The sequence below is a fragment of the Spermophilus citellus genome (assembly GCF_964194105.1).
Source record: "Spermophilus citellus genome assembly, chromosome: 14".
Taxonomy (NCBI): Eukaryota; Metazoa; Chordata; class Mammalia; order Rodentia; family Sciuridae; genus Spermophilus; species Spermophilus citellus.
The window spans coordinates 76,704,166-76,717,857 of NC_138194.1; the positions used below are offsets into that span (position 1 = coordinate 76,704,166).

At 42.1% G+C, this 13,692-nt stretch overlaps 1 protein-coding gene across 1 annotated transcript in view; it reads right to left on the reverse strand.

Annotated features, from left to right (window-relative positions):
* The window catches only part of SYBU (syntabulin), a 68,323-nt gene extending 55,153 nt beyond the window's left edge, over positions 1-13,170 (reverse strand). Inside the window, exons 1-2 of the mRNA XM_081266365.1 lie at positions 12,964-13,170; positions 11,066-11,270 (exon numbers count right to left, since the gene is read on the reverse strand). Of these exons, the coding sequence (XP_081122491.1) occupies positions 11,066-11,270; positions 12,964-12,987 (229 nt within the window). The 5' untranslated portion in view covers positions 12,988-13,170. The remainder of the gene's footprint in view (positions 1-11,065; positions 11,271-12,963) is intronic.
* Positions 13,171-13,692: the final 522 nt, after the last annotated feature.

Consider the following 13,692-nt stretch of genomic DNA (forward strand, 5'->3'; position numbering starts at 1 on the left):
CATAGCTACTAAGTAATCGACTCAGGACTGAAACTCAGGTTTGTATGACAAAGTGCCTGTTTTTTTTTTTTTTTCCACCATCATAAGCTAGCTGTTTTAAAATTTTTTCTACTTGTGCTTATTCCAAGAGGAAACATCAGCAATTCTGAGAATGCCCAAATTAAAAACAGACAAAGGAAGCTATTAGAAAGAAGCCATCCCATAATAAGCAGACCACAAAAATCTGAGGCAAGAAACTCTTTCTGTTTAGGATTCCTGCCTCAACACATGTAGCCATATGCACAGAATGCATACGTTTGCATTCTAAGTTGTCAAAAGCAGAATTTGAACTTTCTATTTTTTTCACCTAATTTTAGCATCTTTTCACAGTGAGAACTCACAGGTCTACAAGGCTCTATACTAATTTTGCTTCAGAATTACACAATATGTTACTAGCCAGTGGCCAAAATTAAAGTATAAGAATTTCGTCCACCCATTAATCCATCCACACACCCATTTATTCTTTTCCACAAATTATTACTGATTTCCTATTGTGTGCCAGGTATTCTACGTATTAGAGATGTAATGATGATCAAGACTCAGATTCTTTCCTCAAGAGTTCTAGTGGTGAGGAGAGAGCTAAAAATAAGCAAGTAGAGAAATCTATAAAGAAGGTATTTTGGATTCTGATGTACTGTTAATGAAACAAACTGGGTGATGTTATGTAGACCAAATAGGTGTGAGGTAAAAGGGACTTCTTTAGATAGATAGGTTGTCATGGAAAGCTCCTAATGAGTTGAGACAAAAAAATAATAATAATCAAGGACAAGAATTCCAGGCAAAAAGAACAAGTGCAACAAGCTCTGAGATAGGCCAGGGTATGATAGATGGAGGAAACAGAACTGAAGGCAGGTTGATGGGGAGAGAATGATTGACTGGGAGGTCATAGAGGCAAAAGCCCACACATATGCAGGACTGTAGGCCAGGAATCATTAAGTGCAATAGAAGCCATAGTGTGTATTAAGCACAAGATAATAGAAATTTGTTATGTGCTCATTAAGGAGAACACACTGAACTAGTGATCATGTATCTAGCAGATATTTTCTCAGTGCCTATTAAGTAGTGAGTGCTCTTCTTAAATACTTAACACAAGTCTTAACTAATATCCCTTTGACAGGCACTACTGTCATCCAGATTTGTCGGAGGCATACAAGATTAGCACTAGGATTTAAGGTATCTCCCCAAGTTTGTAATCAGTAAGTGGTAGAGTCATCATATGAATCCAGAGAAATTAACTCCAGAGTCTCCTCCTTAACTATTATGCTGTGGGAAAGGGCAGAAGCAAATCAACCCATTTAAAGGCCACCACCACGATACAACTGAGAAGTGAAGAGTGGTTTGACTAGGATGGTAAGGGTGAAAACTGAGAAAAGTAGGTGGATTTGAGATATTTGGGGAAAATAATTGAAAGCACATATTTATGGTGATGATGAATAGGAAGGAAATCAAGGATGTCTTCTGGAGTCTTTTCCTTAAACAAGTAGGTAAATGGTGGCCATTTCTGGTTGAACAGAAATGGATTTATGAGTGTGTAGGAGGTGAAATCAGGAATTGTGGTTTTGTTATGGGAAGTATGAGGCACTAATTAAACATAACACTGGAGGAATCAAGTAGCACTTGGATAAGCCAGTCTGAACCCCGGGGGCAGAGTCAAGAGATCACCACCCTACAGGTGCAGGATATGAAGTTACAGAGCTCAAAGAGCCCTCTGGAAAGCAGGAAGAGAAGGGTGCCAATGAAGGTGACCAGGAAGTGACTTGAAATGCAGGAAGAATGCTCAGGGGTGGGATCATAAAAGCCAAAGAGAAATATCTTCCCTAAGAGAGGGGTTGTTCCATTGTGTCCCTACTGCTGAGAGGTCAATGGAAATGAAGACAGCAAGGGGATGTTAGACTTGCCACTCGCATGCTTAAGAAGGGCAAATCACGAAGACAGGATTTTTGATGAAGTCTTGTGAAGTGGAGCAGAGAGAAGACATGGTAGTTGCAAAGAGGAACTTCTTTCTCTCTAATGCCGTGGAGCTCTGTGTGTACTGATGGAAATGAGCTTGTCAAAGGAACTCAAAGGAGCACCTCAGGCTAATGCACGGAACTGCTTGCTCTCTCTAAAAATGAAGTGGAGAGTGGAATCATTACTTAGTGGCTGCCTCCCTGGTTTCTTGGAGACAAAATAATCACTTCACGTGTAAACATTCCCAGGATTTCTGAGCTATTTTGGAGCCTCGAGTGCTCCCATAAAAGTCCTCTGGTGAAGAGCAGAGCAGGAGGAAGGATGCACAGTGGAGTGAGGTGACCAAAGCTCCATTTCCTCAAAGGACCCAGAGCTCTGTAAGGGTCCCAGACCTGGTTTTGGTTTTCTACCAAGCATCAAACTGTTTGATTTGCCCCTGGGGAGAGAATCTGGAGGGAAAACATCATGGTCCAAATATTTAATGTGATGAATCTACACAGATGTTCTGTTTAAGGAGGGGCTGGTGCTGAAATTGAGAAACGGGGTGCCTCTGTCACTCGCAGAGCGAGGTGAGCCTGGCAAGCAGGGTGGTGAATTAATGTGTCATGAAAGCTTTTATTTCTCTTGTTCTTTCTTTCCTGGGGTTTTGATCTTTCCCAAACAGGCATGTAACAAACCTTCCTGACGTCCCTGCTCCTTTGCATTATGGATTTATTTGCAATTTCTAAGTCATGCTTTTTTAAATGCTCAATTCTTTTTGTTTCCATGATTGAAGGAGATGGAGGCAAGTGGGACAGAGAGGAAGGAGAACTGGAAGCCTAGGACGGGAAAAAGAGGCAAGAGGCAGAGATAGACCAGGACGCTAGCTCTTCAACTCTTGAGAGTCTCATATTAAGGAAACTCCTAAGCGTTCTAAGGATGCTTGGATTACAGCTAGCTGTGTTGATGAAATGTGAATATTTTCCCACCTTTTTTTTTATCATGCTAAGAATCTGAAGACAGTGGTGGTCAAGATAGAACAAGGAATATAAATGTTAAAAAAAAAGCTCACTATACACTTTATGAAATTGCAATTGACTGAATTTTCTAATTGGAAACAAAAAATTGTTTCAGGTAATATTTACTCCTTTTTTTGTGGGAAGTGGGGATTAAACCCAAAGCCTCACACATGCTAAGCACCTGCTTCACCAATGAGCTACATTCCCAGCCTACTTGCTTAAAGAAAAAAAGGGAGTAAAAGAAGAAATATGCTCTTGTGTAGTCTAATTCCCGTGACATTCATAAAACAAAATTCTGAATTTTGAAAGTTAGCCTCCCAGATAAAATGTCCATCCAAAGAAGAATGACTAAGTAAGTGATGGTCCTCAGTAGAGTGGAATATCAGCTCGTCACTCACAATGACATGAGTGAGGGGGACTTCTGTGTGCTAACAAGCAATGATAGGCACAGGTACTACCTGTAGTACAAAATCCTCCAGGGCAGGAGCCGAGCTAGTATTGTTCTATTGCTCTAGCTCAGCTACTAGAATAGTGCCTCACACACAGAAGGTACTCGATAAATATTTATCGAACAAAGGAAAAGAAAGGATCATCAATTAAGAGAGCATAATCTTCAGCAAAAAGCAAAACAAAATAAATCCTATAAATGTGATTATACCCACCTGACATATGTGTTTGCATATTTTATAATAACATGTTTTGTTACTTTTGAATTAAAAAATAATTATTAAAGAAAACAAATCCTCAAAAATACCACAAAATAAATGGAAGGGAAGGTTAGGATCCACAGAGTCTTAATTCTGAGGATTAGGTTGGTGTCTTGTAGGGATCCTTTCCTAACAATTACCCACACAAGAGGGAGAATAAAAACTAGCCAACTAGTGGAGAGAAGGAGCCCCAAGAAAAGGCCGTGGATGTGGGTTTCTGGTGGGATGGGGTGAGAAGCATGATTCCCACGATAGGCACAAGTGTGCATTTGGAAGCTTGGTTTGGTTTCCCTGTAAAGAAAGAGCAGTGGCCTGGAAATAACAGGCCTCCTCAAGAGACTGGGAAGCCTAACAGCAGGCAGGGGAGCTTGGGGCAGGAGGACTGCACTTGGCACTGCAAGAGCAGCACCATGTCAGGGGGCCTCTGCTCTGGTGGGCGAGCCTGGGTAGTGCCTTCAGAAGAGGAGAGAGGGCAAGTCCAGCAGAAGGGGAGGTTTGGGTACATCCTGTGCCTGCAAGCAAGAAAAGTCACCTTACACCCAGCAGATTTGTAAACATGAAGTTCATTGAGTCTCCCCTAGATCGGCCTCCCCAGGATGGATGGGAGCAAACTGAGTTTTCTCAGAATAAAAATCACCTGGAGGGTGGAGTGGGATGGTAACTAATGTTAAATCAGAGTGCTGGGAATGTGGGGATCTTACCTGGTGCTAAATACCCTCTTGGTGTCCTGCTGTACCTCAGAATACTATCCTGTCCTCTCATGTCCCTCCAGTCACACCCTCTGGCAATATCAACTCCCTTGAGTTCAGCTGCCACTGTCTTTCTGTGGCTTCAGATTTTTGTCTCTGATGCAACAAAACCTAAACTGAACTAATCAACTGGACTCTGGATCTTCCTCCCTACTTCTCCAACTTCATTTGTGTTTGTCCAATGGGAATTTGAAGGAGACCCTATTCTTTCCTTTCCACTTGCAACTGGAAACTAAGACGCATCTGTTCAGGTCCCAAACTTCCAAATATTTGATTGGTCTTTATTTTTACTGCTGCAATGGCCTCCAAAAGCAAGCAGAAACTTGCCATCACTTCTTGCCCTCTCCCATCCACAGACCACACATAAACAGAAAGATCTTTTGACCTCATGCACTTGGTCATAACTCTTCCCAGCTGACCACCCTTTATTGGCTGTGCAAAGTCTTTGGGAACTGGGAAATGACAGCCACAAACCATATTCAGCTACTTGTGCACCCTATTTGGCCAAAGAGTGAGTTAAGAAACTGAATTTTTAAAAAATTCTGAAACCCTTTGGAGTGGCACACACCATCGAGTTCTTGAGTCCCCACCATTATCTTTTGTCCAGATGGCCTCATTCTTGACATTGGCCTGGTTCCTGCAGGGGCCCTTAATCTCTCAGATCAGTTCTTAGCACATGAGATCTTTCATACCTGGCCCTCCTGCCTTTCTAGTTTATTTCACAGCTTTAACTCAGGTCCCTTGATGCCAAAAATTCCGTTTATCTACTACATGATACTCATTAAGTCACTTCTTTACATCCTGGGGCTTATGAAACCTGAGAAGCCAATGTTGATAATAAGTGGAACAATAAACTCAAATTACAAGGCAGGAGGGTGTGTGAGGTAGTTGTGGGAAAAGGAGAGACATAAAAGTGAGGAAAGGTAGTAGAGTGAGAATCACTTCCCAAAGATTTGTTATTCCATTTATCTTAGGTGTCTGAGTCAAGGCAGTAAAATGATTGACTTTTTAAATCCATAATTCCTTCATCTTTGTAGCCTTAGCTCAATTCCTGATTCTTCACAAGAATTTAATAATATTCTTACTGGAAAAATATATGTTGGCAAAAACTTGCAAAAAATTGGAAATGTCCTAATACTCAGGTCTCTGCTACTCTTCTTTTAGTGCAACCACTGGGTGTTTGGGGTATACTCTTGATATACCCAGTATACTCACTTTCAGTGTGCCCTAAATCATCCCAATTCCAAAGGAAGAAAATAGAAGAATTAAAAGTGTGGATACAGATAGCAAATTCAGAGAGGATTACATAGGAAAATAAAGTAAGAAAAGTCTACCTGCTCCCCTTTACTTTTCTACCACTTGGACACCACTTAGACCCATTATGCAGATATAAGTAACACCATTGCTAAGACTAAAGGGATTGGATTTGTCAGAATAGTCAGAAGCTATTAATTCCAAGGGACACAGAGGAATTTACCTTGTACCATGGCCACTAGTATAAACAGCTGGCTGGCCACCACTCCTGCTTTCTTTGATCCTTGTTCATCTTGTGGTGCTACTTCTAGTATGCCCCTTACATTACTCATACAACATCCCCAAGTACACAGAGACCACAAAGCAGTGAGGCCCAGACCTCATGCATAAGAAACATCTGGACAGCCTGCAAAATATAGATTTCTGGGCCCTCTTATTCCAAGATGACAGGTTCAGAGTAGGGCTGAGGTGTCCACATTTTAAACAAGTTTTGCTAAGGATTCTCAAGTAGACAAAGGCCATACTCTGAAATTGGAAGACACTGTCATAAGGATGAGTGTCATACCAAAAAAAAAAAAAATAGCTTAATTTGCTCTCAGACAAGGTCCAATTCCATCATGGTTACAGTTTCCATTGTTAAAATATTTTAAAATTATTAAATGGCAACCAGAAAGGTTTTCTCTTGTCTTTCTAATTGCAATTAACACATTTTCAAAGAAATACTGCCTAGACACCCTAGTTTGTAACATATTTCATTAGGTACATATTTCTGGAGCTGAGGCAGTTAAACCCTTGAAATATATATTAGACAATATACCTCAGTCCCAGACTCATTAAAGTGATACTAAACTCTTAGGGTCTTTGTTTTTCAATTCACAGCAGGTTGGCAGTCATTCAATTATAGTGTAATTTGGTAATGCAGCTCACTTCTCTGGAAGCAATTCATCTCAATTCTAATCATTATGTTTGAAAGTTCACTCTATCCAGATGCCAAGTTTCCTCAACTAGACAAAAGCATAGCAGAAATATTTCTGCTTGGCAAAGCCTGACAAATTTTTGGAGGCTTTGTCATGCCTCAGCAGGGCACTAGTCAGGTTATAATTTGCTTTAATTGTTCTACCCACAAACAGCAACAATGATTACCTCTAGGTCATTATGGCACTCAGAGATTTCTTCCAGGCCACTGTAAAAACAAAAATACTTTCTGCAAACACCTTCCTCCGATTAGACTGCAAAGACTGTCCAATTCTCACCATTTTGTTTGTTGACCTGGTATCTGTTTTTTAATGAAAGTTACAGTGTGACCATGTATCTAAGTGTGCACACTGGAAACACCAAAATAGCTCAGAAAAATTACTGGCCTCCCATAAAACAACCAGTGTTCTATATGCATAATTTGTTCCACCTGCCATGTTTACAAGGCACCCCAAGGAAAATTAGCTTAAAACCCAGCAATCCATCTGCCTCCCAGTTCTAAGGGGGTAATTATTGCCTCAACTAAGCAAAGAGGAATGCACAGCATGCTGCTAACCATGGCAGGTGACTGATGTCTGTACCTCACACACTCACCCAGGTCACAAGATTTTCTCACAGTAGCTGGAGTCACATGACAATGACAAATATAATTCACTACTAACAAAAAAGGGGACAAAAAAATGACAGAGGCCTACATCAAACAGGCCACACCCAGAACACAAACTAAAAGTGTGGGCTTTATTACTTCTTATAGGCATGTTAAAAATAAGGAATATGGGGGCTGGGAAATAAGAGTGATAGGTGAAAACATGGTTTTAAACAACAATGAAATTGTTAAAAAAAAGGGGGGGTGATGTGAAAGTGGGAGTATTATTTCTACTAGCTTACTATTAACTGTACTTCCTAGATACTGTTTCATTTAAATTAAGGTTTAATTACCCTTTATTAAGAATGTACAATGTTATACATGCTGTACACACGAAATAGAGCCTGTCCTCCAATACAACATGACGGTCTCTAGCTGAGGTCACAGGGACCGACTGAGCACAAACTTTAAAGAATGGCAGTTTAAACACTAGAATAATGTTTGAGTGCAAAACTATGCATCTTGATGAAATGCACGCAGCACACGTGTATCTTCAAAAAGATTCTGCCTTAAGAGGCATTCAAAGACAAGCTCTTTGGGGACACACCCCCAATGAATTGCAAAAGGTCACACACAACTCCTTCCTTCTGAAATGAGATAGACACAACATACAAATTAGCATATAGAATATCCAGTCATTAAATGTTCCTTGCCAAGGCTCCCATGGGAAGGCAGGAGGGAGGCAGTGGAGTGGGGGAGAGAAAAAGAAAAGTAGGTAAAAATGGACAGGTCACTTTGGAAATGATTCCAGACTTTGAATTACACTTATCAGTAAAATCACATTTAAAATATGGGGGTGGGGTAGGGAAAACATCAACATCGAGTTGTCATTTATTTTGCCAATGTATAAATACCATCCGTTATCATGAATAGTTGTTTTCATATAAATATTGGATAATCTTTTATATTAAGTAAATTTAACTCTCTGTAAGCTCATTATATTTTTTTTCTTCCAAAAATGAATATTTTAGGACATGACGCTTCACAATTAATACCTTTGATGCCAATTTGGGGAAGAGAAAATATAATTTTCAAAGTATATTTCATTCTATTAAAATACCTTCTTTCTTTATAATTTCACTTCCATTTTGTAAGAATTCCTTTAACTGAGCATGCCTCTTTCACATTAGTGACTGTGATGATTTATACTGAAAATACGCTAATGCAGAATGATCCCTGCAAAGCTATGAAGCTCAAGGATATTTTAGTTTTGTTCTAGCAGAGGATGGCATGTTTAATGTTTGTGTGTATCTTGTTCTGATTCAACTGCCACGATTAAGCAACACATATTCTGGCCTCAGTGTTAGAGTAGCTGGATTAAAACTGGCTATTTCCCCCTGCTGGCTGGACAAGTTTTACATTCTCTACCTCACTGCCTGCAGCATGAATGCTCCCCATAGTACCAAACCCATTTATTTTCCACCCACTGACTGACCTCCTAAAGCATCATTAACATGCCCCCAAAGGCCTTACTGCTGTCAATTTTAGTCAGCCCAGCACTCAAAAGCCTTCACGGGGTTCATCTGAGCTCTGCAGAAAAGGAAAGCCAGAAAGAGAAAGGCATCAGACCCAAACCTTAGGGAGCAGCCAGCCCAGGAAGATAAGGGAGGGGCAGAGGAATGGAGAGACTCCTGTCTGGAGGCAGAGTGCAAAGCTAAAGACTGAAAGGCTGGTTTACAGACACCCATAATTATATGTTTCTGCCTCTCAATTCTCAGCTAGTTAATGGCAGAAAGATCAATATCTACTTTCGATTTTCATGTACACCATTATGGCCGTAGTGGGAGACAGGTCTTTTGGGAAGAAGAGATGATTCAGGACATGGGTCTGGGAGAACATGATTCATGACCAAAATTAATAATTTTGTTGGTTTGCCTTTATATTTTCTAGAATATATTTAGGTTTTCTTTTTCATTTTGTTTGGACAAACTTTTTTCTCTTCTGATAACTCTACTCATCCTAAAGTCAAGAGAAATTAATGACATGGGAAAATTTCAGGAATAAGTGTGGAATTGAGTTATGTGCACAAAGTAGTTTCAAATGATGTCTCCACACTTAGCAGAGTGGGCCCTGAGCTCCAAAACAGAGTTAAAGTGAACAGCAAATCCAGCTCCAGGTTCCAGGGACCTTAAGGGCCTAGTTTATCAATGATCCTTTTGTTTTCTCCTTGGGAGAATATTAGGCAAACCTTCAGTGGGTTTTCATTTTACACTTGATTCATATGGTTCAAGTGTTATGAAATAAGTTTTAGAACACAATATTTGAGTAGAGTTTTTTTCAGAACCATGCAGAGAATGTCTTCAGGAATTTTTTTTTTTTTTAAAGAAGGCAGCAAAATATTTCTAACATACAATTTCTTCATGGGATGGACTTATTTTGTGGAAGTATGCTGTACACCCAAAGCTGCATTTATAAAATACTAGGAAAATGTGATTTCCAGCACTAACTGCAATAGATTGCTGTGTCTTGCTAAGTGACAGCACTAGTCAGAGCATCTTGATGCACACATCCCTTCTCACTAGTGCATTAATATTCAAATTACAAGTTCCCTGAGTAAGTTCTAAAAAATGATCCATGAAACATTCTTTAATAATCACAAGCCGATGCTCCTTTAAATTTTACCCAAATTTCCAATGCTTCTTAAAGAATACAAGTCTTTCTCAGTCATGTGCTTCAACAGGTATCACAAGCTCTGTCAAGTGATAATGGTCATACCTTTAGGAGTGAGGAGATCTGTTCCTTTACCAAATACCTTTGCAACTTTAAGGAAATTTCCAAAAATATGATGAATGTAGAGGCCAAAACTGACCTCTACTTTCATCATATTAACAACTGTCTTTATTAAACACCTCTCTAAGCCACACTCTGAGCTAGGGGTACATTTAGGAAAAGAGTCTCATTTACTCCTACAGCAACTCTACAAAGTAGGTACAGTTGAGCATCTTTGTGCTCAGCTGAAATGCTCTAAAGTGTGAAATTTTCTGAGCACCAACATAAGGTCACAAGTGAAATATTCCACACCTGACTTCATGCCACAGGTGGCAGGCAAAAAGCAGGTGCACTGAAAAATATCACATAAAATTACCCAAGGCAATATGTAGAAGATGTGTATGAAACATAAATAAATTTTGTGTTTAGATATGGTTTTTATCCCTAAGATATCTCATTGCAAATATTCCAAATTTTTTAAAGTTTCAAAACTTCTTGTCCCAAGCATGTTAAATAGATGATAATCAACCTGTATCATCGTTCCACTTTATGGATGTAACAATTGGGGTTTAAGGAGGTTAAAGACACATAGTCAGTTACTAAACTACAAGGCCAGTCCCATAGTATAGCCCTCCTTGGTCTTGACCTCGTTTGTTAGAAGTTGCTTTATTTTAGGGATTCAAAAGTATAGGCTTATAGAGGTTGAAAGTATAAAATTCAACTTAATATCTTTTCTAGATTAAACAAAGAAACCTCAATATAAACAGTCATGGAAAAAAAGTTAGATTTTATATCCTAAATTAGAAATTAGAAAAACACATAGAAACAGTTATAAGATTCCATTGGGTTGCATATATGAAACTAAATAGCAAATAGGTCAAAAGAGCCAATAGATCAGAATAGCTAAAAAGGTCCAGCCTTATACAAATCACCCTAATAGAAGTCCAGTTCTAGGCAGTAAGGGGCGAAGCCCAGGCCCATTCACATTTCACCTGCCATGCACATGCTTCATGCTGAGTGGCTTCTCATGTACTGTACCTGAGCAGAAGCTGTTGCTGCTAATGGTCCTCGCTGAGCGCCCAGAGCTGCTGGGGTTGAACTCTCTGCTCTCTTCCTCAGAGAAGGGAGACTCAGAGGCTGGGGACACCTTGTGCTGTTGCTGGGGCAGATGGGGCCGAAGAATCAACCGGGGAATCCGGCTTCGGGAAATCTCCTTCTCATGATGCTGCACTCTGTGCTCCTTCTCACAATTGGACATCAGAAAGAAAACAAAAGGAAACTTGTTGCCCCCTCTCAACTCCTGACTGCTCCTTCAAGGGTCAGTTTCTAAGAAGTTACATTTCCAAACATGGACTCTCCAGAGTAGTCCTTATCTCAGTCACTGAAATGAGGTCCAAAACTTCTGCACTGAGCTTACCTTTCTGATTAAGTGAAGAGCACACGTGACATTTCCACCTATTCTCAGGAAGGCTGCCTGCTTGCTCCCCTGTGCCATTCCTGACTCACCTTCTTACTCTGGCTTTTTCTATCTATCACATTCAAGGTTTTGGCTTCCAATGGCTCTTGATTACAGCATACTTTTCCTTTCAAATTCCATTTTGTTCTACCTGAATTAACTGTGACAATTTGACTTCTATTTTCCTGTCTGTCTCCTTACAAAGTAGACTTCTGTACCTGGAACCATTCTTTTCTGATGGACCACACACACTTATCCTTGAAATCTCTCCTCTTCTGGACAGGATCTTAATTATTCATTAATATCCTGGTACACAAGGCTTGTTGCCAACAGAAAAAGCAAACACAAATCCAATACCCAGGAAGATGGCTCCACCTTTTACATCATGTTTAGCTTTTGTTTTCCTTACAGTACACCACGAGAAGAGATTTCTCTTTCTCCCTCCTTAAAAATGCAGCACAAATACCTTGCTATGCCTTGCTTTTTTTTTTTAAATGCATAAAAAGTCATATTCTGAAATGTTGCTCAGTTTTAAAGTTCTTTCCCAACCATTATCTCACTTGATCTTGACACCCCAGGCTGCAACACGGAGAAGACACTAATTCATGTTCCTATTTACAGACAAGGAAACTGAGACTAAATTTAGGAGGCAAAGGCTGTACATCATCTAGAAACAGAGTGAGCTTCAAATCCAGTGATTTTTCAGGTCGGCCACCACCCTTATTGAAGCTTTCTGCAAAAATTCCACGGCTCCCTCTAACCTCTGCAATTCAAAGAGGGCTTTGGCTTAGGCAACAAACACCATTTTGCAACATGAACTCCTGCTCATTTCCTCAGCTTACCAGGAAGGGTCAAGGCCAAAGTAAACACCTCGGGGAGACCAGCATAGTGCAGAATTGAAGGGAAAACCCCAGCCGCAGGGAACATCTGAGGTGCCTTCAGGCAGCCGCGCTATCCAGGGGCTGCAAACCGCACCCAGCCTCTGGATCCGCCCTACACGTCAGTCGCCCAGCAGGTATCCCACGCCAGCCACTCTGCTTGGCACACTGCAGACTCTACCAACGCTGGGTCACTGACACGCTGGAGTCCTTATTTCTCAATCACGAATACATCAAATTCCTATTATCTACACCAACACACACACACACACACACACACACACACACACACACACCACGTCAACAGAAAGCTTCACCGCAAACCCTCAGTTTCAGGACACAGGATTAACCCTCTGTAGTTAATCCTTTCAATTCTCATGTCAATCCCCCAAATATCTTCCTCCGGTGCCATCTCCTCATTTGCCAGATCGCATCACCTAAGCAAATATCCTTTTCCTTTCCTTCCACCCCTTTACCTCAACTCTAAATGCCACCTCCGTCCTGTCCTCACCTGGCCCCCTTCTCATCCCTTAGTGCCCACCTTGCCTCCTTTAGGCGCCTTAGACACTGCAACCCGCGCCCACACGACGTGTCCTCCTTACCTTGTTCTCGCGGAGGGGCCCCATCACGCCACTGCCCGCCTGCTCCTCGCGCCGCCGCTGCCGCCGTCCAGGAGGAGGCACCTGCGTGCAGAGGAGCGAAGACACTGCGCTGAGCGCCGCGGGATGCGGGCGGCGGCTGCTGCGGGTCCGACGCGCCGCCGCCGCTGCCGCTGCCGCCGCCGCCGCCGCCGCGGTTGGTGCTCGGCTCCGAGGGCGCGCCCGCCCGCCCCGCCCCGGCCGGACACGTGGTGCCGCCACGGCCGTGGCCGCCACTGTTCCCGGGGCTCTTCCCGGCCACCTCCCTCACCTGCTGGCCCGGGCTGCCGGTCCGTGCCTCCGCGCACGCCCTCCGGGTTTCGCTGCTGGCACGACCCCAAACCCAGTGCCGGGCGCCCCCTCCCCTGCTGAGCGTGACCCGCTGCAGGCTGGCCGAGGCTAGCAGCATCTCCAGCCCAGAGGTGCCCTCACCCCCTACCTCTTTTTTAAGCACCTGGGTTCGGGTTTGATAGTGGTGTTCGTTGGGTGGAAAAGCTGAGAAAAGCTGCCACATCACCGAGAGCCAAAACGGGGAAAGGGAAAGTTTTCCCCTAGTGATCCTTGCTTGGCCTCTCGGTTTTAAGTCAACGTCCAGCTCCCTACAGTTACTTCACCCGAGGATGGCGCGGCGGGTCCCCCTTCTCCCGAACCCCTGCCGAGCCAATGCTGCAGGACTGGCACAGCATCATGGTT